Source organism: Equus przewalskii, chromosome 2 (assembly GCF_037783145.1).
Source record: "Equus przewalskii isolate Varuska chromosome 2, EquPr2, whole genome shotgun sequence".
NCBI classification, from domain to species: Eukaryota; Metazoa; Chordata; class Mammalia; order Perissodactyla; family Equidae; genus Equus; species Equus przewalskii.
Window position 1 is genome coordinate 46,478,952 of NC_091832.1, and position 26,425 is coordinate 46,505,376.

The 26,425-nt window shown below is 61.3% G+C and overlaps 1 protein-coding gene across 32 annotated transcripts in view; it reads left to right on the forward strand.

Annotated features, from left to right (window-relative positions):
• Positions 1–26,425, forward strand: part of MEGF6 (multiple EGF like domains 6) — a 102,812-nt gene that overhangs the window by 16,342 nt on the left and 60,045 nt on the right. For all 32 annotated transcript variants that reach the window (XR_011535950.1, XR_011535952.1, XR_011535951.1 and 29 more), the window contains exon 4: positions 6,844–6,948. Coding sequence is in view for 27 of the 32 variants with exons in the window: in XM_070604122.1 (XP_070460223.1) it covers positions 6,844–6,948 (105 nt within the window). In the remaining 5 variants the exon portion in view is untranslated. The remainder of the gene's footprint in view (positions 1–6,843; positions 6,949–26,425) is intronic.

A 26,425-nucleotide genomic window follows, 5' to 3' on the forward strand; every position in this document is an offset into this window, starting at 1 on the left:
CGTTTGCACACCCATGCCGCTCCTGCATGGGACCTGCTGTCCACCCAGACAAGCTTCCACACTCACAGCCTCACACATATGTGTCCACACACATGCACATGTGCCTGGGTCCATTCAAACACACATGCTCACACTCACATATGCTCGCTCACACGTGTTCAATCACGCATGTGCACACATGCACTTGCATGCATGTGCTCATGCTCACACACCTGTGCACGTAGGTTCATGTTCATTCACACGTGTGTATGTTCTCACACTTGCACAAGTGTGTCCATACCCACATATGTGCGCTCGCTCATATGTGTGCTCATACTCACAGTCACAGTCCCGCTACAGGGCACGTGGAGCCCATGTGGAGGCTTTGGAGTCCTCAGGACGCCTGGTGGGGGGCAGGGGCGGGGCGGTGGCCGACAGCCTGCCCACTGAGCCCCGGCCTCCGGCTGAGACCCACGTGGAGCTCTGTGTCGTTGCTATCTCAGACACAGTCCTGGGACTTACTTCATGACCTTAGCAGAGGGTGGGGGAGTTTCACTCATCGATTTGGCCAGGAGTTACTGATGGTCAGTTGGGTTCTGGTCCCTTAGGTGGCCCTGCTGATTCACCGTGACAGGACCCCGAGCCTCTCCCGGGGGCTCTGGTGTAGTGGGGAGCACAGGTGATGAGACACAGAGATGCCACTACCACCTGGAGCAATCCTAGTGCCAGGTGGAGCTGGCAGTCCAGGTCTAGCCCTTCTGGAAGGTTTCAGGTGCATGGCTCCTGGCCTGCCGACCACCTTTGGGGGCTGGCATGGTGGGGGTCAGGGAGGAGAGGGAGTAGGCAGAGATATGCTGCCCTGCTCCCGTCTGCTCTCAGGGGCTCACAGCCTGGGATGGATGCTGGCCTGGAGTGGGCAGTGGGCTTCTGTCGTCATCATCAGGTCCCCTTGCTCTGCCACCTCTCTTATTGACAGGACACGATCTCCCAAACCCATGTGGCCAGCTTGTGTCCCAGACTTGCTGCCATGCAGCAGCTTTGGGAGCTGGGCCTGACTCTGGGCAGAGAGAGTCTGTCCACCCACCTGTCTCCCGGGACCCACCTGTGTGGTGGGCGCTGGTGTCGGCACATGGCACAGGGGGCTGGCCTGGAGGCCTTGGCCCTCCTCTGGGAGCTTGGAGCCTCAGTATCCAGCGTGGAGCTGAACTGACTCCCTCCCTGTGGCAAGGGTCTGGGTTGGGGGAGGTTGAGGTCGGGACATGTGGTTGGGGCTCCTAGCCCCCAGCCAGCGTTGAGTCGTGGGCCAGCAGGTTTGGGTGGCAGGAACAGGGACAGAGGGACAAGGCAGGAGGGGCTCACGGCCTCGAGGGGCCTTGGGTTCCCAAGGAAGTGGCCTCCCTTCCTTAGCCACTCCTGGCCGTGAGGTGGGCACTGCACTTCCCACGCCCACCTGCTCACAGGCAGCTCTTATCAGTGGCTTGGGCGAGGCTTAGGAAACGCTGCCCAGCACCCTCAGCCATGAGATGAGAACCACGCCTGAGCCGCAGCGCTGAGTCCTCGTGGGCTCTTGTGCTGAACCAGCCTGCTCTGCGGGGTCTCTGGGCCACCGTGGTGGAGGTGCCAGGGGATGCAGGCGACTGCTCACTCTCAGGGCTGGCTTTGAGAAGGCCCCACGTTTCTTCCCTGTGCACATTTGGCAACCTCGGCCCTGTGTTCACAGCCTGTGGCGGGTGGGTGGCTTAGCAGACTGGGAGAAACTGGTCAGCCTGGATCACACCTGCCCGCCTGGGCTCGCTCCAACTTTCCACCAGATGGCTGCTCGGGGGAGAGAAGAGAGGGAACCGGCGGCCCGGCCGGGCAGCAGTTCCAGGGAAGTGGCCCGGGGTCCAAACTAGCGAAAGCCAAGCCCTTGGAGAGGAGGGGGTTTCCATAGTCAGCCCGTCCTGGACGGGGCATTGTGCTGGGCGCTGCTCCAGCCACTCGTAGCGGGTTCATTGGAGGTCCAGCCATGCAGATGTTTCTGGCCTTTCTCCGTAACAGACAGTGGCTGTTAAGATGCCGCAGAAAATGTCTAGACGTGCTGCCCTCGCCCTGCCACCGTGCTCCCCAAAGCTGCCGTCCTGCACCCGGGCCCGGCCAAGAGCACCCTCGGGTCTGGACACCCCTCAGGGCCCTCCAAGCCATTGATTCTAGGAATGTGGGCAGACCCGCCCAGCCTCACCCCAAAGCTGGGACGGTTGGGTGATGGTCACCATCCCCGTGCCTCCGGCTCTCAGTCTGTACACTTGGGAGAGATGTTCTGCATCGTGGGCAGGGAGACCCGTGCAGCCCTGGAAGTGGGCTCTGCAGATGGGGTGTGCTTCTCCAGGTTCAGGTGATCGTTGGAGGTGACAGGGACAGTGCAAAGGGTCGTTGAGAATACCGAGTTTGATGTGTGCAAATGGCCTGTAAGGGAGCGTAGCCCAAGTTTCTAACCAACTGATAAGTGTCAGAACTGGAACTTGAACACATGTCTACAAACCCAAGCGCCCTCGCCCTGCTGAAGCCTCTGGGGCGGTGGGGAGCCAGTCAGGGTTTGGGGTGGCAGTTACTGGGGGCCTTCTTCAGCTGTGAGCGTCTCGCCCTAGCTCAGGCCTGCCCTCCGCCTGCACGTGGCCACCGTGGCCCCGGGTCACCTGCACCTGAACTTGCATTTCTCACACTTGTGGGTTCGGATGGTTCCTTCCGGGGCCCAAGGGCCTGTGAGTGCCGTCTCGGCCAAGCTGACAGCCACAAGGGACAGTCCCCAAGCAGAACTCCTGCCTTGGCCCTGGCACACAGCAGGTGCTTGTAAGATTCATTGTTTTTTTTAAATTAACTAATAGTAAGTATAAAACCAATTCGTTACTTAGAAACCTCTACATTGTTTAGTGAAGCCCCGTGGCCCCCGTTGGACAGCATGTGGTGAGTTTGACAGTTTGTGAGTTTTACAGTCTGGTCTCCAGGAGTCCCCTGGTCTTCCTGCTGTCCGCCCCTCTCTCTTCATTACACGGTGCCAGCCCTCTGCCTTGGAGGAGACCCAACGCTCTCTAGAGCCGTGGGCGGATGCCCCTGAGCTCCGTTTCCTCAGAGCGAGCTCTTCCGCCTTCTGACTGTGGGTCTCTCTCCTCGCCTGTTGGGGGCTTCTTTTGGGGGCTTGTCCTTGTGGCGGAGACAACGTGCCACCGCCGTCTGGTCTGTGCTGTGCCCTGGAGAGAGACACCACCGTTGTTTGCTGGTTTTAGTGATAGGGGAAGGGGTGGGCTCTGCTGCTGACCGCTGCCCTGGGGTCCCTGACCACTGCCACATCCTTCTGACACGAGAGGCAGATCCCCGTGGTGCTGCCAGGCCTGAGGGGTGGGGTCCTGCAGGGCTGGACCCCTGGGTGCCCTGCGGGGGGCCCTGTCTCTTTGTGGCGGTGCTCTGTCCTGCCCCGAGCTCCACTCCTGCCACGTGTGGAACGTGCCCAGCACCACTCCGTGCCACCCCTGGCCCTGGTCCCGGGCTCTGTCTGTGGTGTCCTTGTCTTTCCAGCATCCCACGAGCCTCGGAGCCACCAGGAGCACCCCTTCTGGGTTTGGGGCATAGCTTTGTGCATCTCTGTTGTGAAACCTTTTCTTTTTTCCCATCTCTGGCTGTGCTGCCGTTTGCATCCCTCTGTCTTGAATCCTGAGCTCCTGTCCTTCCCCCTAAGGCTTCTCGACAAATACCTTGCCCACTTCCAGCTCTGCCTGCCATTAGTTGTCTTGTTCGTTTGCTCATTCATTCATTCATTCATTCAAAAAAACTTATCAAGCACCTTCGAGGTGTCGGTGGCGCGAGGAGCACGACGGTGAGCAAGGTGGAGTTGGTGCCTGCCCTCGGGGAGCCATGGCCAGGGAGATAAGCTGTCGCCCCGGTTAACTGCTTGGGTGCGGTGGAGAGGCCCTATGGTGGGAGACTGCAGGGTACCACAGTGCTGATTTGGGGATTAGGAAGACTCCCTGAGGAAGTGACTTCTCGGGAAGAGAGAAGATATCCAGGCAGACAGCAGCCGAGAGCTGGGCAGGGTCTGACGGGCGGTCAGGGGGCTTTGTGCCAAGTCAGTGGGAAGCCACCAAAGGGTTTTCCACCATTGCCATCGTCCGATTCCTGTTGTAAAATATCTTGAGGGCTGCGGGTAGAGAAAGTGGGTAAACAGGAGCAAAAGCCAGGGCCAGCTACAAGGCATCTGTGGGGAGCGATGTGGCGGCTCTGACCGGTGTGGAGATGGAGGGAGATGGTGTGCTCGAGGTACAGCGGGGGTAGAACCCATTGGCCTGACTGTGCGCTGGACACGGTGTGAGCTGTCGAGTGCCCGTGAGGGTGGCTCCTGGGCATCTGGCCCGAGCCTCTGGGTGATGGTGACACTGTTTACATTGACTGCGTGCTCAGAAATGACAAAGCCGTCTCTCTGTAGACACTGGTCCAATGGGCTCGTCCCGGGTCTGTCCAGCGATCTCATAGCTGTGTCAGCCTAGGGTGGCGATGGATGAGGGATGTCTGTCTGGGACACAGGACAGACAAGGGGTCCCCTGGCCCATGTGCTTGTCGCTGCCCGCTCCAGGGGAGGGATTTGGCTCGATTTACCTCGAGAGATGGGGTTTTCAGCCCAGACCACCGGGGATGTTGCATGGGGACAGTAGGAGTCGAGGTCTTGATAGGGCTTTTCAGAGCTCGTTTCCTTTCCTCTGTTTAGGATTAGTCTGGGGGCTGGTGGAGCAGGGTGTGGGATGAGGGGCAAGTGACCACTGTGGGCACAGGTTCCAGAGAGGGCACCTGACATCCGGGAGGGCCGGGCCAGCCTGGGGGATGGAGGAGCCACAGGCTTCAGGCAGAGCGCCCGCCCAGGGGAGCAGGAACAGGCTGCCGGGGCTGCTTTCTCCTGAGCTCTGAAACCAAAATAAGAAGCGGACGCAAGGCAGAGCGCTGGCAGCTGGGGCCCCAGGCTGGTCCTTAACGTGGGCAGGACCTGAGAGGGCCCTGGGGGTCACAGTCCAGGGGGTGGGCTTCCAGGCTGGGTGCCTTCTCCCCACCCCAGGCGTGGCCCGTCTTGGCGGTTTGGGGCTGGAGGTCTCCGGGACAATGAAGTCCTTCTTAAGATGTGAAAAATAAACACAGCTGGCCTCTCTCCCTCAAGAGAAGTGCAGGGGTCAATAGGTTTCAGACCCTCAGCACTTGGGATACTGATGCTGCATGAGTGTGGTCTCCAGGATCACTATGTGCTTCCTCACCACCCCTCTGTGGCACCCACTTTGTCCCCCAGCCCCCACTCCCACCCCATTTCGCTCATATCCTCCAGCTGCAGGTGTGGGCAGGCAGGAGGAAGCCAGTGGGGCCTGCGTTTGCCGGGCATGAATAAGCGCCAGCTGGTACCTCTGCAGGGTGGCCTGAGGGGGGAATCCCTCCAAGACTGGGGTTATGGGACGTAGAGGAGGAAGATGCATCCTGAACAGGACCTGTTTCTCCCTGGGCTGGGCCGGGTCCTCCTGACCCCAGATGCTAAGTGGGAGAGTCCTGGGACCTGGTCCCTCCTCACTGGCTGTGTGACCAGGGGCCACGTGCAGCATGTCTCTGAGCCTCGGTTTCCTCATCAGGCACAGCACCTGGTCCAGAGCGCTGCTTGGACTCATGTGCCTGGCCAGCATCCCTCCCCCAGGGGCTGTCTGGAGCTCCTCTCCCTGCTCCTGCTGGCAATGCCATCAGTGACATTTAAGCTCGCTGAACCCACAAGTTGCACCAGGCTCGGGAGCTCTGGGGGAGCAGGTCACTGTTCAGAGTGTCCCCTCACCCAGTGAGCACCCCTGAAGCCTCTGGACTCAGGCCTGGGTCGTTGGGGTCACGGGGGTGAGGGTACAGCCCACCTGCCTGGCCTGGCCCTCCTGCACGTGGGGGTGTGAGGATGGTGGCTGCAGGGCCGAGAAAATTGGTGCGGAAGCCCCCCCAGGAGGTACTTGGTCTAGCCGGAGTTGGGGTACTTGCTGTGATGGGGGGCAGTGGGCAGTTTGGGACTGTCAGGCCGCAGGGGAGCTGCCTGCCAAGCCTCAAGGACCTGTCCTTCCCCACCTGGAGCCCCCGACCTGGGCCAGCTGCAGCCTCCTCCACCCACACTAGTGGCCTCCTGCTGGGAGGGTGGGGCTCATTAGCATGGGTGGGCGGCCTCTGTGGGCCCAGAGGGCTGGGGCGGGGAGGTCTGGGAGCAGGCGGTGTCCTCTGGAGAGTGGAGGAGGCAGCTCTTCCCAGCCCTGACCTCCAGCCCAGGATCCCCGCTCCTCCCCTCCCCAGGGCCTGCTGGCTTGGGCTGGCATTACCCCTCCTTGGGGTGGGACCAGCCTGAGAGTTTCCACCATCAGGGTCTTGCAGGGGCTGGAGAGGGTCCTTAGCCAAGCTCTCAGCCCCACTTTCAGCCATGGCCTGTTCCCCTGCACCCCGCGCTCCCCACCCTCTTCCCACAGGCCCCACCCCCCACTCCGTCCTTGCCTCCAGAAAATACCCTGGAAATCTCACATCCAATTGAAATGAGTTGGGGTGTTCAGGTTCCAGTGGGGGTGGGGCAGTGTGTGGCCCAGGACAGCAGAGCTGGGGCAGTGACCTGAGGGAGGTTGGGGCTGCCTGCCAGGGTTGGGGGCTCAGCCCTCAAAGTGCATTCAAGGTGCAGTGGGGGGAGGGGCTTTCCTCTCTGTGTTGAGGGTCTGGGTCCCATCCAGGCCCAAGACCTCGGCTTATGGGGAGATTAACCCAGTGGGTGGGGGTGGGGAGGTCCCCAGGGACTTCGTGTCCTGGCCAGGCTCTGCACCTCCTCATGTGCCTTTTCTCCTCTCTCCACAGCCAAATGCAGCGCTGGCCTCTGTTTTAACGGTGGCCGCTGTGTGCCTGGCTCAGCCCAGCTGTGCCACTGTCCCCAAGGCTTCCAGGGCCCCCGCTGCCAGTATGGTGAGTGGAGCCCCCTCCAGGCACTGAGGCTCTGGCTGTGGGCAGAGGGGTGGGGGGCACAGCTGTGCAGGGGCAGTCCCTGCATGGACGGGCATTCTCAATCCCCTCACCCTGCTCCCTGCAGCCCATCTGAGGTGGTTGGGAGGAGGGAGTGGCCCTGAGTTCCCTTTCCTAGGCAGATGCCTCTGTACCCCATAATCTGAGCGACCACCATCCAATCCTGCCTCTGTGGATGGGGACAGTAGGCGCAGAGACAGCAGGGTCCAACCGGGGTCGCTGGGCAGGCCGGGAAGCAGCCGGTCCCATGGGTCTCTGAGCTGTACTCCTGCTTGCTGGAGGCTCTCATGTCCTTAATGTTGAAAGGTGGGGGACATCCGGGGTCCCACCTGGGGCGATTGGTTGCATAAACCTTGGTGCATCTGTAAACTGGAAGCCTGACACATGGTAAAAATCAAGCCCTGTACATGCCGTCCTGCGGGGAGATGTTGATGATTCCGCGGGTGGCGGGTGGGGACAGGCTCAGAGCAGGCGCGTGGGCTCAAAGAATTTTTGGAAAGAAAGGTGCATGCAAATGCATGAAAATTGTCACAAGAACCCCTGCAGTCCTGCATCCTCATTTCCGTGAGTGGTGGGTTGGGGTGGCATGAGAGCTCCTCACGGCTTTGTTCAGAGTCCCTTCGTTGTACACGGAGCCCGCAGGGCCCTGCTGGGACAGGGCGCAGAGCCGCGGCCACCCTTGAAATGAAATACTCCCAGATGGTTTCTGGCGCCTTAGACTTGCTGCTGGTGAGCAGCTGGGGCTTCTTCCAGGTGGATGCCGGGCTTACATCCTGGGAGCGCGCTGCCACGCTCCCTGATGCCCAGCGGGTGACCAGAAGGAAATCAGGAAATCAGGCAATAGGGGGTCCCCTGTTTGTAGAGGGGACCCCTGCCCTCTCGCTGTTCCCTGTGCGAGCACACGTGGTGCCCCCCACCCCCCCAGCGCTGGGCTGAGGGCAAGGGTCCTGGGGAGGTTCTGGGCCCCAGAGTTCTGAGATGGGTGCTCATAGTCAGGGGTGCCGGCAGTTGTTGGAAAGGCTGGCTGTTGGGGTGACTCTGATTGCTTACCGAATGTCCTCTGTTAGCTGGAAGGTTCTTTGAAGAGCCGGCTCTGCAAGCCGACTGCTTCCTGGGCTCTGGGCGGCTGGGAGGTCTGCTGCCCGGGCCATGCAGTGAGGCCACTGTGGTGCTCAGATGAAAGGGCCCCTCCAGGGGCTGGGCATCCCTGCCCTGAGCCCTGTGCCGCCCTGGCTCCAACTCTCCTTGTGGTTTCAGACCCGGAGCTCCTCTGTGGGCTGACCAGAGGTGACCCCACCGCACTCCCAGGCAGGCTGGGGTCCAGGCCAGGATAGAGGGGCCCAGCTGTCATGCCTCGCCTCTTCTCGCCTCTGTAATTATGACCCCAGGTGGGTGTGCAGAAATGCTTCAAGGACATTCCGTCTCATTCCTCTAACCTTTGAGAAGTGCACACGGCTTGCCTTCAGTTTCGTTGGGAGTATCACGGCTGTGTGGGTGGGGTGGGAGGGTAGTCCAGGCTTGAGCTGCCTTTGGGAAGGTGCTGGGATGGCTTGTGACTTGACCGTCAGCAGCAACAGACCCTGCTGTGGTCCCTGCTCCCCTGCGTGGGGAGGTAGGGAGGCTGTGACTCTGCAGTGTGGCCTGTCCTGGGTCACGTCATCTGGGAAGCAGCCAGGGAAATCTGCCCTTGCCCATCAGGGCCGGTCTTCCTCTAGTCCCCTCCCGCTCTGCCCAGCTTTCTGTCGACCATCAACTCCCCTCACCGCACCTTCTAGCCTGCTGCTCTGTCCAGGCGCCCGACTGAGCCTCACGGGCCGGCACCCTCTCCCACGGGAACCTGGCCCTTAGCCTCCTAGGTACCAGAGGGTGTAAGGGCTTGCAGGGGTGTAGTGTGGAGGGAGCTAGGCATCCAGCAGGGGAGGGGGCTCAGGCATCCAACAGGGAGCTCGGCATCTGGGGGGTGACTCTGTGTCCAGTGGGAGGGGGCCTGTCTCGCCCAGTCCTGGGGCCCCAGGATGGCCCCTGCTGAGTGGGCTCAGATCCACACTTGGGTACTCCAGGTGGTGTGGGGGCTGCGCTTATGTGCTCTGTGCCCACCAGCCTCTTGTAACTTTGGCTTCGGGCTTGGCTTTGCCTCCAAAGCAGCCCCGGCTCTCCTTGCTCACCATGGGGATGGCCTCTTGGGGCGGGAGGAGGGCCGGGAAGCTGATGCTCTGCCTGCATCACCTCGTTGCATCCTCACTTCGTCGTCTTGTGGAAGAGGAAACTAGCGCCAGGGAGGCCCGGCAGTTGCTGCCCGCTCAGCAGAGCTGGGGCTGGAAGCTCGGTCTCTCCCAGTGAGCACTTGGAACCTTCTGGCCACGTGCTGTCTGGGTACAGTGTCTGGCCTTGGTCAGGGTGGAGCCCAGTTGAGATCTGCTTCGGGGGAGAGAGAGATAGATCCCCAGGTCCCCACCCTGCGTTGACTCCCAGGCAGGGCAGGCAGGAGCATCTGCACCCGGAGAATTGGGCATGTGACCACCCTCAGCCCTGCAGGGTTGGGGCTTCCTGGGAGAGTGGCTGCTCGGGGAGCAGATGTGACCTTCAGGGAGCAGTAGATACATCTGGAGAGTGGCTGCCTGGCCTCTTCCTGGGGCACTCTCTCCTGGAAGAAAGGCTGAGTGTGCAGAGCTGGATATGCAGAGCTGAGTGTGCAAGCAGAGTGTGCAGGGCTGGATATGCAGAGCTTGGTGTGCAGGGCTGAGTGTGCAGGGCTGGGTATACAGAGCTGGGCATGCAAGCTGGATGTGAGGGCTGGGTGTGCAGACATAGGTGTGCAGGGCTGGGCATGAGGGCTAATTGTGCAAGGCTAAGTGTGCAGGGCTGGTATGCAGGACTGGGTGTGCAGGACTGGTGTGCAAGGCCAGGCGTGAGGGCAGTCCCGCCTGCAGGGGCAGTCCCTGTCCTGCTCACGCCCGAAGCTCTCCAGCACCTTCCTGTCCCTCCTCCACCTGGTTTGGACACCGAAGACCTGAGCTCCAGCACAGTTGGGAATATTTAACTAACTCCCCAATTGTGATTGATTCCAGTTTTGAAAATAGAAGCCATATTTTTTGGTTCCCTCAAATTCTTTTGTTTGAACAAGAGTCAGGGAGGGAGAAAGGGACCCTGCAGGGCTGACTGTGGAGAGCAGAGGGGGGTACCCCTCAGAAGAGCCCCTCCCTCTGCACGCTTGGCCCCCCCGCCCACGGTGGCTCAGCTTGGACCCACCTCGCGCCTCCCACCTCGCCTGGAAGGCTTTCTGCGGAAGCAGCAGGAGCACAAAGGGGGCCTGTGCCAGCCGGGCTGAGGTGGGGGTGGGGGCTGGCCTGGGGCCCTCGGTACAGTCAAGGCCTGGGCGCCGTTTGTCCAGGGCGGGCTTCCGTGCCATCCAGATGTGCCTGTGGGACCAGGATAATGTACTGGACCCCAGTTCCCCCTTCTGTTAGGGGTATAAACTAGCAGGTCCGTACAGGTCACAGGTGTCAACGCAGGTGAGGCACGGAGCGCCCTGGTGGGGAAGGACCACAGGATGGTGGTGACGTTTTCTCCCCAGTGGCCTCGTCTGTTGGACTCATGTGAGGGTGTGAGGAGTGGATGACAGGGTGGCCAGGATTGGCCCTTGTTCTTGGGCTAACTGTGCACACAGCATGCCTGAGCTTCCGTGAGGTGTGGCTCCCACGTGGCCTCTCCCTTGGGGTGGCCTGGGATTGGGACACCCTGCAGGACTGCTGCTCAGTGGAGCAGGGAGGTGGACCCTGGGGAGCCCCTGATCCTTATTGGACTCTGGGGGTCCTGCTGGAGCGTCATTTCCATCAGACCGACCAGGAACGGTTCTCACCAGCCAAGAATAGGCTTCATCCTCCCTTTACACCCAGATCACACTGCGTGTGCTGCCAGACGGAGCGCGGGAGGACGCCCCCAGCCATGTCTGCTGGTGACGTGTGCTCTGCCTGGCCCCTGGGGTTGAATCTTTAAGGAAAAACAGGCAAGAAAAATGAGTGCTTAGGAACACTAACTGCTTAATATGGCTTTCTTTGTGCAATAAATCGTGACAGAATGACCACTAGTCATTTCTCATGGCCTAGGGGACAAGAGCAGTCCCTGAGAACTGAGGCCTGGGTCACTTCCAGTACCTCCTTAGTCTAAGAAGCTTTGCCTCTGGGTCTCCTCTGGGCCTCAGTTTCCTTACCTGTAAAACGGGCGTGTTGGATGGGTCTCTGAGGCAGTTCTGGGAAGGCTCCTTGGTCCAGCAGAGGACCAGGCGTCAGTGCTGCCCAGCAGAGGTCTGGTGGTCCCGAGGGCTTCCTGGAGGAGGTGGGCCTGTGGGCCATGGAAGGTTCGGGGAGGTTCAGGTGAGTCAGGGTGGGCTTTCCAGAGGGGAGAAAGGCAGGGGCACAGGAGCAGAGAGGAGGGAGTAAAGCAGTTTGGCCCGGAGGGGCTGCGGGGGACCGCAGGAGAAGGTTCAGCCTGGAATCCGAGGATCCGAAGCTTCCCTCTCTGAGCCCGTTGGAAAGATCTGGAACCACGAGGGCTGGCCTGGGGCTGGCCTGGCAGGTGCCCCTGGGGACCTGCTGTGGCCTGCACCTGCACCTCCTCCCCAGCCCAGCAGGGAGAGATGTCAGTGGTCCCCCCTGGAGCCTCCACACCCAGGCTCCCTCGGGTGCCTGCCTTTGGAAGGAGCCTCAGTTTCCCCACCTGAGCAGGAAGCTGGCAGATGGGGGTCCCTGGGAGTGGGCTGGAGGTGGCTGTGGGAGCCCTGGTGGCTACACCAGGAAGCAGAGCAGGGTGGGGGCGTGGGGGCAGGAGGCAGGCCGGGCGGGTCCTGAGCCCCCAGCCTTGGCTCAAGGGCGACTCTGTTTCTAAATTGGGATAATTGATTAATGGAGAGGAAGCGGCCCTTCCAGGCCACCCTTCAGTGCTGCCCACTGTGTCTGAGGGTGGGAGTCTGACCGCTGGCCCCATGGGGCTGCTCTTGGCCACCCGCCGTGACCAGGCCTGGGAGCTGCTGTGCTCCTGGAGTCTGGCCCTCGGTGAGGGGTGGGAATGGAGGGGCTGGCCAGCCCATCCCACCCACGGGGGAGGCTCCGGGAATGCCGGGGCTCTGGGGCACGGACGTTTCCTTCCATAGCCTCCCTCCATCTTGTCTGCACTGAGGGCACCATCCTGGTGGGTGCTGGAGCTGAACGGGCCAGCTGAGGCCACGTCCCAGCACCCCTGCAGTCCTGCCACCTGCCACGGGGTCACTGTTCTGAGGCCTGCAGCCCCAATGCCCCTAACCTAGCCTGATTCCCTCAGGAGGCAGCTCAACTCCGTCCTGTGGGTGTGGTCTGGGGTTAACCTGTCCTGACCTGCCTCTGACCTGCATCCTTGGCTGTGGTCCCAGGCTCCCCGTGCCGTTCTTGGCATCAGCCTCTGGGCCTGGCCAAGCAGAAGGTTTTCGCTTTCCCCTTTAGGGCTGGAGTGTCTCAGCCACCTTAGCGTGGTGGCCGGGCCATTTGAGGGCCATGCTGGCTGTCAGCACGAGGTCAGCTGGCTTCCGACCTCAGGGATTGGAGTGCGTCCTTCCTGAGCACCTGACCCCATTCACCCAGGTGGGGACGCGCCTCCTCACTGTGGCCCCCAGCCTGAACTGCCCTCAGGGTCCAGCCTTTGAGGCACTTGGTGCAGTTTCTGGGTAATGGGAAACCCCGTGACCCAGCAGCTTGCTGTGCGTGGCTCTCCTCTCCCCGCGGTGGCCCCTTGCCCCGCTCTGCTCTGCTCTGCTCCCCGCCAGAGTGGACAGAGTGGCTGTAGCCTTTGGCTTCTCCCCACACGCCCCATTTGGCTGCCCTCAACCCCTCCTTTGGGGACAGTTCTCGGAACCTCCAGCGAGCTCTGCTTCCCTGTGGGAGCTGGTGCTGGGCGTCTGCCTGGTGGCTCTTGCTGCCTGTGGGTTGAGTGGAGGGTGTGGGTGGCTTTGACTATGCCCTCTGGCCTTGGTCCCTCCTGGCGTGACAGTCGGCTGGGACAGGAGTGGCTACTCCAGGTCCTTCCTGCACTCAGGCTGGGTCCCTGCAGGGCAGCGCGTCTGCAGGCAGGCTGCTCCAGGACAGCCTGGGGACGGCCCGCACTCAGAGTCCCCGCCCGTCTCTCAAAGCGGCTGACTCTGGGAAGGGCATTCATGTTCCCCCAGTGAGTCGGCTAATTACCAGGTTCGTCCCACTCCACAACACCCACAAAGGCGCCTCTGTCTGTTGGGAGGACTGTGTCTTTCCAGGCCGGCTCCCTGCACAATGGGCCTCTCCCAGGGCTGGCTTCTGAGATGGGGTGGGCTTCTAATGACATAATTACGACAGGAGAAACTAAGAGACAGATCCTCTAGGGCATGGGGGGGTCTGTGAGCTCACCCCACCTGCCCCCACGCCTCCCTGGGACTGCCCCAGGCTAGAGGCCCCACCTGGCCCTCCCGGTGGTCTCCTGAAAGGACCCTGCCAATTTGCCTTCCCCTGCTTTGGCCACACTGTGTGCCCCTGCCCTCCCAGGAAGCTGCCCCAGACTCTCCCGGTGAAATGCTCTTCTCTGGACCACAGGGGCATCCTGGCGTGTGCCCGGGGGCTGGGTGCTTGTCCCGTTTTACAGATGGGGCCACTGAGCCTGTCAGTCCCTGATTTGTGAGGTCAGTGATGGGCTCACTGGTGGCAGACAGCCCCTTGACCCACAGGGTGGGGCTGGATGCTCCTGGAGGCCCCTGCTGGGGTGGGGGAGCCTGGATGGATTCTAGAGGACCCGTGCAGCCCGAGTACCTGGTGTGGGTCCCCAGATCATCACTGCCTCGGATCTGACAAAGTGTGGGTACAGGAGCTCCCCCAGGTGTGTTTGGGCCGAGGGGACCTTCTCCAGGCAGCCCACTGGGCCAAGTGGAGCCAGACAGCTGCCCACTCACCAATCAGCTGCAGTGCCTCATTTTACAGCCCCCGGCTGGCCACGGTTGATGGCTTGGCACTTCCTATTCTGGGCAGAGGAATAGCTGGGCCAAGCCGAGTGGGGTGGCAGTGATGGCTGAGGCCGCCTGGTCCCTGGCCCTTGGAGACCTGCACTGCACAGAGGTGCTCTTGCATGCCCTCCTCCACCCTCTGGTCCTTGAGACCCTTGCTGGCTCAGGCTTTCTTCACCAGTGGAGAGGAGCAGAGGGCAGAGCCCCAGCCCAGGAGGCTCGATAAGTTGAGTGTCTGCCCTGGGTGCTCATGGCCCTGCAGGGGGGCGAGGTGGGGAATTCCACACCAGGAGGGCTGAAGGATAGGCAGCTGGGTCGGGGCATGGGGGCAGCAGAGGTGGCTGGAGAGGGCCAGGGAGGGCAGTGCAGTGTGTAGGGGTCCCTGCACTTGGAAGAGACCCTCACAGTGCACGCCACTGGCCCTGCCCTTGAGACACTGTGTTTGTAGAAGGGAACTCACATAGGGAGCTGGAGCCACCTGAGCCGCCTGAGCCCTCCAACCTTCTTCCCCCCATCTGGGTGGACCCACCAGCCTGCTTCCAAAGGGGCTGCCTCCTGGGGACCCCCTGGGGTATCCAGGACCACTGCCCAGGGCCCCACTGTGTTGGGCCCCTTCTCATAACCCCAGGAATCTGCCCCCACCATGGAAGCTTCCGTGGCAGGGCTCACCTCTCACCCCTGCGCCCTGGCGGGATGAGCACATTAATGAGTCAATAAAATGCAGCCAGCTGCAGAGCCTGCTGGGTCTAAATTCCTGAAGACTTGCTGCCTGGGGCGGTCCTGCTGTCAGGAACCCGCTTGGGGGCTGGGTCAGCCTCCTCAGCACTTGGGGTCCCTGTCTCCTGCTGGCAGTGCCCTGAGACCTTGTGGAGGGAGGGCTGGGGTGGCAGGCAGACAGCTCTGGGTGAGCCCCAGGGCCCTGGCTGCTTTCTGGGCCCCTGAACGGGCGTCTCAGTCTTGTGTCCACTCCACCCCGCTGTGCCCGCTGAGCGCCAGCCGCCCGGAGCCGTAGCTGTTCAGGAGCAAGTTCCAGGAAATGTGCTGATTGCCCGTTTTCCGGATTCCTGGGGCCCGTGTCTGTCTTCCCCTCCCAGTGGGATAATTAATGAGGGGTCTGCAAGCGAGGGAGCTGGCATCGGCGTTCCGGAATCTGCTCTCGGGTCTTGGCGGCTCCAGGCATTCCAGAGCAGGGCCAGGCCCTCTGCGCCCGGGTTGAACCGGGGTCTGGGCAGCGTCATGTGGAGCCAGGCCAGCTGATAACAGGGCAGTTCCCGCGGAGGAGGAGGTGCAGCCGGAGGGTGTCGCCGACCTGCTGGGCTGGTCTCCTGCTGGCTGTGCAGGAACTGCTGCCCAGGTCTGTCTCCTTGGCCCACAGCTGCCCCGCTGGGAGCCAGGAGCAGCCGGGAGGTCAGAGCAGGATGGGCCTGTGGGTCAGGCTTCCACAGTGGGGTCCCCCCGCGGCCAGCCCTGTGGTCAGAGGTCTCAGGAGGGCCGAGGCCGCCTCCCCATGGAGCCCCATGCTGCTGCCGGTCCTGCTGTGTGTTGGGACTCTGCAGAGCTGACCTGGAGGGCCAGGAGGGAGCACAGGCCAGTTCCTGGAGGGGGCCAGGGCACAGGCATCCCACACATCTGTGTGTACCTGTGCACATCCGTGCTCTCCCTGGTGGGTGTGGCCACCCTGACGTGGGGACCCTTGACCTTCCTTAGGAAAAGGCAGTTTGTGTTGGCACGTGTGGGCCCATGGGCCCCCGGGGCAGAGGGCAGTCCTGTGGTCCCTCCATTTAACCAGGCAATTGAGAAGGTTCCAGGACAGTGGACATCTCTGTGCTAAGCCCCGGTTCCCACCTGCGGAGCCCGTCCCTCGCCCAGCCTGGGCTCAGTGCCCCCACAGACAGAAGGGGAGCCCCCTGCTCATCTCAGCTCCCTGGGCAGTCTGACGCCTCCCAGCATGGCCTTGGCCTTGCCTTGGGCTGGCTTTGTGCTGGTCATCTGTAGGCTCCCTTCCAGAGGGCAGGCAGTGCCCTTTCTGCTCAGAGGAAATGAAGGGCGAGGTCTGGCAGCAGACCTACTGAGGACGGCATGGCTTGATCATCAGGCCAGCGCGCTCCACACCGTGTCCCCTGACAGTTGCCGTCCTGCACAGAGGGGATAGGACTTTTCCGTTTGTGCTCCGGCTGCATCCTGGGAGGTGTGCAGGGTGGACGGTTCTGTCCAGTGCTGGCTGCCCTCAAGGGCCTGTCACAGGGCCAGTGTTCTGCGGGACCGTGAGTCACAGGCCTTTCTGTTCTTCCTGGGGCTTCTGGACCCAGTGCCCGGGGTCTCAGATCTGCCCGCCTGGAAGTCAGGGCCTCCCTCCCAGCATCAGTCGCTGCATGCGCCAAGGGGACAGCTGGGGTGGGTTCAGCATCAGAGCTCCTGGCTGCCCTGACCTGCTGGGGAGCCCCCTGCACAGCCCCTTCCTTCCTGCCTCCTCCCCATGGGGCGAGCTCACACCCGAGCGCCACTACTTTAGAGTCTGGGTGCTTGTGTCCCGCGCTGGCCTGCCCACCCCCAGCCCTCTCTGACTGGACTTGCCCCTCTCAAGGGCTGTCCGAGAACAAGGCAGGCTGGGGACAGGGAGATTCAAGCTGGCTCTGGGCTGGATCCAGGACAGACACCAGCTCCCAGGGCTGGTGGGCCAAGGGTGGTCAAGCTGCTCCCCCCTCGAGTGGACATCTCTGGGTGCCCTCAGGTGACAAGGGCTCATGGGAGGGCAGGAGGTTGTCCTGGGGAGGAGGTGGCACAGACGACATGGCCGGTACCCACATGGCACTTAGTACCCAGTGCCAGCTCCTGACCCATGCAAGGGCCCTTCTCTGGAGCCCCTGCTGGGAGCGTGGCCGGCTCATTGGGTGCTCACACAGCCTGACCCTGAGTGGAGCTGCATGCGGGGTCGCTGCCCTCTAGACCCCCTGCCAGAGCTATGGGACTGGGGAGCCCTGGTGAGTGTGGCGCTCTGCTGAGTGTGGCGCTCTTCTGAGTGCTTGCACTTTCCTCTGGGGTCCTCCAGCTCCTCGACACAGGCTCCCACCCCAACTTTGCAGATGGGGGCACTGAGGTTTATGAAGGGCAGTGTTCATGGCCAAGAGGCCGTCTTCCCACCTGTCCTGCTTCTGGGGGACTCCGGCAGGGCTGGGCTGAGTGGTCTGGTTGTTGCTCGGCTGAGCTGCAGGGACAGGTGTGGGCACAGGGTGGGCTGCAGGCCATGCCGACCTCTCTGCTCACAGCCCCCCAGACCCTCCCATCTCCCGTCTCCAGGGAGCACGCACAGAGTCGGCTGAGCTGTCTGGATTCCCGTGTGAGGGGGAGGTGCCAGGCTTTCTGACCCTTTCTGCAGCTTGTGGCCAGAGGATGCCCCACCCTGGCCCAGCCAGCCCCGGGATCTACCTGCTAGACCATAAACCCAGAGCCATCAGGAAGAGCCCTGAGTGCTGCAGGCTTCCAGGATGGGGGACCCAAACAGGGACCCCGGCCCATCACTCTCCTCCTGCCCCCTGGCCCTCCTGGACAGGCTGCGGGGTCTCTGAGGTCAGTACATCATGGCTCGAGGGGCCAACAGGCCACAGAGTGAGACCCAGAGCTTGGCAGGTAGGGTGAGTGGTCAATGAGGGCAGGTCTTGACCCTGTCTTTCTGTCCCTGAGGCCGAGAGCTAGCCATGATCATGGTTTTGTTGCATGAGGCTGGTGTGGTGATGCCCCCAGGGACTAGGAGGGCTGTCCTGGGCGGGTTGGGAAGTGCTGGCCATCATGCAGCCGAGCCCTGCCATCACCCCCAGGAGGCAGAGGGCTCATCCTGGACACCGTGTCCAGCTGGGGAGCTTCTGAGGACCATGCCAGGAGGGTCTTGGGCAGTGTGGCCCCTGTATCCTGGGAGCCTTGAGGCTGGCCACCTCCCCTAGCCTTTGGAGGCCACAGACACACCTGCTCCCTTAGGGGTGGGCAGAGGTCAGGTGGATGGCATCGGGAGGTGGGGGGGCGATCCTGGGCAGAGCTGTCTTCTGCAGTAGCATGGGCACCTGCTCATCCTTGAGTGAACGTGGTCCCGTCTCCTTGTTTCAGAGCCTCGGCCAGGCCAAGGCCCCAGGGAGGGTCCGGGTGGGGGTGTGGCACACAGACAAAGTTACCCCACCTGGCTTCCCTGTCTATTTCTGAAGCCAGGGCTCCAGGAAGTGGGCAGCTGGGCCCCACGCCTCAGACAGCTTCCCTGCCCGGCTGTCCCAGAGCAGAGGCATCTCCCCAGGTGGGTGGGGATTTGGTTTCCCCCAGATGCTGTGGGATGGTACTTCTGCCGGGGCAGACCAGGCCCCAGGTCAAAGGTGGCTGAAGGATGCTGTTGGATCCCAGCCCCTCCTTTTACAGACTGAACTGTGGCCTTTAGAGAGGGCGGGTCTGCCCAGGGCCCCTCCCTGTGTGCTCCAGGAAGACGAGCACCAAGCTGGGCTCTCTCTGCGCTGTGTGAATGAATGAATGAATGGATGAACGAGTGAATGACATGGGGGATCCAAAGGTGCTGGGTGGGGTAGGCTTCCCGCCAGGAAGGTGCTGTCCCCGAGGCCCAGGGCACAGTCATGGTGGGATGGGCGGGGGCAGCTGGCCCCACACACCGAGCAGTGTCCACGGGGCTTCACCCCACACCAGGCAGACGTTGTCCACCCGAGGCATGGCTTTGTCCCTGCCCTTCTCAGTGCAGGGCACTCGCCTGCCCTCGGGCCCTTGGTTGGTGCCGGGGTCTGAGAGTGGTCCTGGCGCTGGAAGCCCCTAGAGGGTCCAGGATGGGGAAGGAAGGTCAGGGGCTGGCTGGGAACATGGGGGCCCCAGGCAAACGGGGCTCAAGAGCCTCCCCTCCCCAGGACTACGGGCCCCCAGCCTCTCAACCCAGGGCCAGCTGATGGTGCCCTCAGCCCTCCCTGTCCTTCCACAGCTGTCCCCGGGCTGCAGGAAGATGCTAGAACAGCCACAGGGCGGGTTGGGGCTCAGGGACCCCTCCTGGAAGGGGCTCCTGCCCCAGCGGAGGGCCACCCACTGTCCCGCCTGTCTTCAGGGCGGGCACCGGCGCCCCCTGGTGGCGATGAGAGGCCAGAGCAGGCGCCCAGGCTGCCTGGGATGGAAGGTCACTGTGAACACGGGGACAGAGCGCCAGGCTTCCTGCAGTCTTCACCCACTCCTGGTGCCAGCCCAGCCCAGTGACACTTGGTGTCACATCTGACAGCTGCTGAGGCCTGAGGGACACAAGTGGGAAAGAGGATGAGACCCCGACAAGGGGGTCACAGGGCAAGAATGGGGAAGGGGCGGCCAGCCTGGGGGCACACCCCATTCGTTCATTCACTCCTTCATTCATTCATTCATCCACCGTGTGCCAGGCCCTGGGCTTGGAATCCAAACAGAACCGCTGCCCTCAAGGCCTGCGTCCTGGTGGGGCAGGCGGCAGGAAGCAAAGATAATGACTCGGGAGCCATAGCCATGAGGAGCCCATCAGGAGCGGGTAGAGCGTGACTGGGCGTGGGGGCTGCATCAGTGGGGATGGCGGCGCCTCCCAGGACTTAAGTAGATGCGGTGGACACATGCGTGAAGACCTGCGGCAGGTCTGGGGCGTGGACACAGCCGGCACAGGGAGGCGGGGGGCCAGGTCACTGAGTGTGGCAGGTCACAGCCAGAGGTTTATTCGGCGTCTGTCGCTTGGTATTTGTGGAGTGTTTGCTTCTGTCAGGACTACCGCGAGTTTTAGGTTGGGACGGGCAGCAGACTTGTGCTTTAGGACACTGCTGAGGTGCTGAGGCCGGAAGTCCAGGGAGCCACTGTGGCTGTGCTGGGGCCGGGCTGGTGGCCAGGGTGCCGTCAGGCCAGGGCAGAGAGACGGAGCCAGCGTGGTGGGGAGAGGATGATGGCTGTGGGTACCAGTGCGGGGAGGGTGGGCATACTTGCTGATGGGCCCCTGGTGGGGGATAAGGGAAAGAGGCAGCTCCCAGGGTCTGGTTGGACTAATGGGGTAGATAGTGGTGGCTTTGCTGGAATCAGGAAGACCAGGCCAGGAGCAGGCCAGCGGGAACGTGGAGCTTCTCTTGAGGCTTCTGTGCCAGGAGGGGCAGGCCTGGCAGGGAGGTGTCCTCTGGCCACGGGGTTTTGCCTGGTGCCCTGGGGAGTCGGGGGCTGTGGTCTCTCAGGGCATCTGGGCACATGCCTGGGCAAGGCCACAGCCCCCCTTCCCAGACGTGCAGACACCACAGGGCTGGAGCATCTGGACGCTCAGGTGGCTGCACCAGCTTCCCTCCGGTCTGTGTCCATCTGTAGAGTGGGGGCTGCACTGGCCGACCCTCGAGGGCCTCTTGCATGCTGACATCTGGGCGTCAGCCTCACTTCTCCTCCTCGGGCTGTCTGGGGAGCTAGGGGAGGGCTCTTTGCACAAAATGTGGAGCTCATACTCAATCCGGATCCCAAATGAAGTGATCATCACCACCTCATTTCCTTCTTTCTGTCAGCATCTTTCCACAGGTACGTGCCGGCCTTCCCTATGTGCCAGGTGCCACTGAGGCTGCCGCACGAAGTCCCGGGGAGGCGGGCATCCCACCGCCAGAGGTGCGATGTGGGCTGTGGAAGGGGACGTGTAGCCTGGGCCTGGCCTGGTCTGGGGGTGGGGCAGCCGATCTGTGGGGTGGCTCTTTGCTCCTCTGCACTTTCCTAAAACTGTCTGTCTATCTGTCCATCTGTCCAAGCCCATAGGTTTGGGGTGCCTGTTGGCACCAAGAGTGGGGCTCAACCCTGGGACGCATGGACCTGCCCTTGTGGCCTTAAGTGACCTACAGAGAGACAGGCGTGAATCTGGAGGGCAGTGAGGATAGTGCTGAGGGTTTGGGCAGGTGGACAGGCCACCTATGGAGGCACAGGTGACATATGTGTGTGCCTAAGGCCTGGGCTGGGCTCCCTTCCCAGGCTGGGCAGGGGGCTGAGCCGGTCAGCAGAGCAGAAGGCCTCTGGGGAAGTGGCTCTTGTGTAGGCTAAGAAGGGGTGTGGGTGAGAGCCAGACCAGGGGACAGCAGAGGTCCCTGCGTGGGCAGAGGGATGCCTCTTTGGGGAGCTCTTCCAGCCATGTCCCAGGAGCTCTTGGGGAGAGCAAGCTGCCCGCCCAAGGGTGCATCCTGGGAGGAGCAGCTCCTCGCCTCCACTGTAACCTCACCCTCAGGAGCCAGCCGGGGGGCGGGGGATGCTGCCACCCTGCCTCGTGTCCTGGTCAGGGGTGGGTCTGGCCGAGGGGCTCCCGGAGGGGGAGGTGCTTGGCTGACCAGAGGCTCAAACATGTCCAGCCCAGGGGGGGATGCGCCCACCAGGGAGGTGTGAGGGGACAGCTGGGCATCCGGCAAGGTGTCGGAGCCTGGCTAAGTGCTCTCACCCCAGTGTGGGTGGGCTCCCAGTGAGGCCCCAACCCCATCCTGGCCTGGGCTCTGAGCTCTGCTTCAGGAAATAATAGAGGAGTGCTGAGCCCCCACTTCTCGCTGATCTTGGCCTAGAGACTGAGCAAGAGAAAAAGAGAGGTGTCACATCCTGTCATCCAGACCAGAGGGTGGATGCTGTGTGTCGGGGCCCTGCAAGCGCTCTGGGTTGTACCGTTCAGGTCTTGACTATTTGGGGGATTAGAACGGCTCTGAGTGGTCCCCACGTGAGCCTAGAAGTCCAGGTTCTTGGCACAGAGAGAGAAAGGCACACACATGCATCCACGTGAACACACATGCATGCTCACACATGAGCGCACACATCTGTGTGCGCACATGCACGTGCATGTGCACATATGCCTGCACACACACTTGTGCATACACATACACTTGTGCACACTCATGCACACACAGAGGAGAGGGCTGAGAGTGTGCATGGCTTGGCCCACCCCAGCCCTTCCTAAGCCTCACCCCCTGCCGTGGGGGCCACTCAAAGCCGGGCACTGGCCTCCAGGCTGCAGCCGGGCTGCACTGCCAAAGAACCATCCCAGGAGCTCGGCCTCGGGGGGGGGTGGGAGTGGAGACCTGGATGTTTGGGGAACCAAGGAATGTTCTTGGCTCTCTTCTGGGCCTTTTACATTTTGTCTTGTTTTCTGGGAAATAAATGGAAAAAAAAGTCCCATTCCCACATTTTTGGAGGCTGATTTGTATAAACAGACCAAACCCGATAACTTTCAGAGTAAACAGAGAAACTGCCCGACGTCGGGAAGGCAGCTTCGGCCCCAGGCGTGGCCCGGACGCACTTGCCTGAGCAGTGTCTTCTCCCATATCCATTTTTCCTTCTGCTGCTTCAACATTTCTAGAGGAGGCGTGTTTCTGTGGGCACACGCTGGGCGTAGGATGGGAACGGTGCGTTTCCACGGGACCGGGTTGCCCCAGGGTCTCTGGGCCCGGGGTGTCCATCTCTAAACGGGCAGCGGGTCACCTGGCGGCTGTTGGGGCTCCGTGTGAAGGGCCTCCGAGTCCTCAGTGGATCTTGGCCCTGACAGAGGCTGTCACCACAGTGGCTCTTACTCACTGCCACATGCCAGGTGTTGGAGCTCTTGGGTTCTGGGCTGGTAGCAGAGGTGAGGGAGTCCTTTTGGTCCTGCCCCAGGTGGTTCCACTTCCTTAAATGCCATTAATGACGGCTTCGCGCCCACTGCCCGCTGGGGTCCTTCTTGGGAACCTTCAGGGCCCCCCGCTGACTTTGCCTGAACTTCCGTGATGCCTGACCCCCCACCCCATCTCGGGCCTCATGGGCTGGACTGGCCGCCGAGAGTCTCTGCTTAGCCCTTGTGCCTCGGCTGAGCGGGGAGCACCCCCTCCCTTCACGGGTTCCCAGAAGCTCTGCTTGAAGCCTGAATCTCCTTCTGCCATCTTCTAGTCAGAGCCTCTGCCGATGGGACAGTGCCCGTGTCCCATTCTGCAGGCTGGCTCCAGCCAGGCACGGCCTCTTCCTTCATGGCACCCTTGCCTGCTGGAGACAGGTCAGCAGATGCTTTGTAAAAACTCACAGCTTTACTTGACCTCCGCCACCTCTGTGCCTGCCCGGGGGGTACAGAGGGGCCAAGAGCTGACCCCTGCCCTGCGGAGCCTCTGGGTTCTAAATAGTGTGCACCCAAGCATGGGAGAGCCGGGGGCAGGGAGAGCCCAGCACCCCACTTGCAGCCTGTCCCTGTGACCTTCTCCTGGGAGACTGCCGGGTGACTCTGGAAATCCAGAGTGGGTGAGGCCTGTCTGACCATTTCTAGGCGACCCACTCTTGGTTTCCATGGTTGCCCTGGAAACCACAAACGCTGGGGGAGTTGATGAGCCAGCCTCTTCTGGCCCTGGCAAGGAACCCCTAAACATGGGGAGCTGTCCCTGCCTCCTTGAGCTTTCCTCTGGGAAAACCATGAGAACAGCTCAGCCTCCTTCAACACATTGCTAAGTGGAGGAAGCCCCTCTGAAAAGGCTGTGTACTGCGTGCGTCCAACCACATGACATTCTGGAAAAGGCAAAACCATGGAGATGCCGGGGGTTGGGGGTGGAAGGGGTGAGCAGGTGAGTGGGAGGATTTTTAGGGCAGTGAAAGTACTCCGGATGACACTGCAGTGGTGCATACATGTCGTCATGCGTTTGTCAAAGCCACAGAGCGTGGAACATGCAACCCGGAGAGTGAGCCTCTGTAAACTGGGCTGTGGTTGACAACGCTGCGTCTTTCTGGGGATTGGCCCCTCCGTTGTAACAAATGTAGCAGAAATGTAGCAGGCTGTTAGGAATGAAGGAGGGTGTGTGTGTTGGGGGAGGGAGCACATGGGACTCTGTACTTTCTGCTCAATTTTTCCAGAAAGCTAAAAGTGCTCTAAAAATAAAATCTATTAATTCGAAACAAAAGAAAACTAAACAAAAGCCCAGCCTTCTTATCCTTCGGGAGTGGCCTTGGCTGACCCGGCCTGAGGGCCCCCTACTCCCAGGCTCAGGGTCGGCCTCCTTGCTTTCTGCTGTTTTCTTGGCCTATTGCTTAGTGTGCCTCTCCTGAGGGTGGGCTCCATGGTTTCAGCCTCTCTGTCTATCCCTGGCCCAGAAGCCATTTAGTTCCTAAATGTCATTGTTACAAATGTTTGGAAGTTGGTATTTGAGTGGTCAAGCATCGAGATTCCCAGTGTTGTCCACGTGCAGCCTCTGAGCACGTGGTGTGAGGGGTCCCTTCTGTTGCAAGGCGACCCCCACTGCGCCACCCCCCCCCCCACCCCAGGCTCCAGGGAAGAAAGGAAGGGAGCCGGTTAGGCAGTTCCTGGAGCTGTCACCAAGGGGTGACATTGGACCAGCGCAGCTTGGTTGCTGTCCAGGTGAGGATGGACAGGAAATGGGTGTCCTTCAGACACAGCTGAAGGGTCAAACGAGAAAGCCTCACTTTAGCAAAGCCAGACGGTAAATCCTGAACCCCCGGGGCAGTGGGGGAGGATGGTTGCACCACCAAGTTGTCTTCCTTGCAGAAGGATCTACGGGATTCCTTTAGACGGCAGGCTATCAGGAGCACTTGAGATGGGGCTTGGTGTTCAACGTCTGTCCTTGGAACCCTGGAAGCATGGCCATTGCCACCTGGCGCCCCTGTCCCAGCAACACCTCCTTGGAGGGACAGATGGCTTCCTCTGAGCCTGTCTGAGCAGCTTCAGCCCTGGGACGCCTCTTCCAGGAGGCCTCCCTGATGCTCCCCTGATCGCCCACGCTCTGCATGAACTTCTCAGGCTCCCCCTCCCCGTCCTGTGAGTTTTCCTCTCCCCGTCTGACTCGGGAGCCCGTGGAGAGCAGAGGCAGCATTTCCTTGCACAGGGGCCGGGCGTCTCCGGCACTCCGTAGACATCTGCTGTGGGAGGGAATGAGTGACAAGTGGACCCCTCGCCCGGCTCCCTCTGGCCTGCTCTGGGGTGGGGTCTGACAGGAATTACCTTGGAATGTTCTGGCTGCCCCAGGCTGGGGGGACTTCTGACCTGCAGGAGAGAGAGAACTGCCCAGCGAGGTGGGCCGGGGGCCTGGCACCCAGGCTTGCTTAGAGAGCGGCTCCCCCTCAGGGCAGGGGCCCCTCCCCGGGCCAGTGCAGCCGGGTGGGGCACCCTCCTGCCGGCCCTGGAGGCCAGGGACAAGTTGCAGCAGGGAACAGCGCAAAGAGCTCTTCTCTAAGGAAGTGGGTTTTGGGTTTCCTTTTCCCAATTTTAAAGGTGGTCTAGTGGTTAAGATTCGGCGCTCTCACCACTGCGGCCTGGGTTCATTTCCTGGTCAGGGAACCACACCACCATCTGTCGCTTGTCACACTGTGGCAGCTGCGTGTTGCTGTGTTGCTGACAGCTATGCCACCAGGATTTCCAATACCAGCAGGGTCACCCCTGGTGGACAGGCTTCAGCGGAGCTTCCAGACTAGACCGACTAGGAAGAAGGACCTGGCCACCCACTTCCGAAAAAATTGGCCATGAAAACCCTGTGAATAGAAGTGGAGCCTTGTCTGATACAGCCCCGGGAGGTGTGAGGATGGCGCAGAAAGACTGGGCAGGGCTCTGCTCTGCTGCACACGGGGTTGCTAGGAGTCAGATCGACTCCCCGGCACTAAGAGCGACAACAAGCCTAATAACCATGTTTATTTTTCTTTTTCTGCCATGACAAATTGCCACAAACTTAGTGGCTTAAAACAACACATACTTATTCTCTCCCTGAGCTGGGGTCCTAAGTCCCACATGGGTCGCCCAGGCCAGAGCCGGGCCGTGGGGCTGCTCCTTCTGGAGGCTCCTGGCGAGACTCTGCTCCCTCTTGCCCAGCTTTCGAGGTGTCTTGTTCCGTGGCTTGTGGCATCTCCTCCATCGTCACAGCCAACGCGGCAACGTCTCTCTGAGCCTGTTTCTCACGTCGTCACTTCTCTCTCGGACTCTGACTCTCTCTCTGCCTCCCTCCTCCCCTTGTGTGGACCCCGAGATTACACTGGACCCACACAGATCGTCCAGGACACCCCCCTGTCATAAGGTCAGCTGAGTAGCAACCCCAATTCCAGTTGCCGTGTCGGGGGCCGGGCATGAGGACGTGGACATCTTTGGGGGCTATTATTCTGCCTGCCTGTCAGAGTAGATATGGGAGTAAATATGGGAAAACAGAAGAATGATCGTGGTCTCGCCTGCAGGCCTGGTGTTCTGTGAGGTTCTTACCCATGAGCGCGTCTGCCCAGTGGGGACAGCACTTTATTATCCTGATGTGATGCTTGCTGGGCCTCTGCTGTTCTCCAAAGTGAACCGTGTGGACGATAGTTGACATGCGCCCGCCACCGACTGTGTGGTCTTGTGTGTTCCCCTTATCGCAGGTGGTCATCTTGGTTGTCATGGGGACTGCAGGCTGTTCTGTGGGGGACGTGCCTCCTCCCTAACCGACCCTGAACTGCCGACAGGAAGCCTCATGT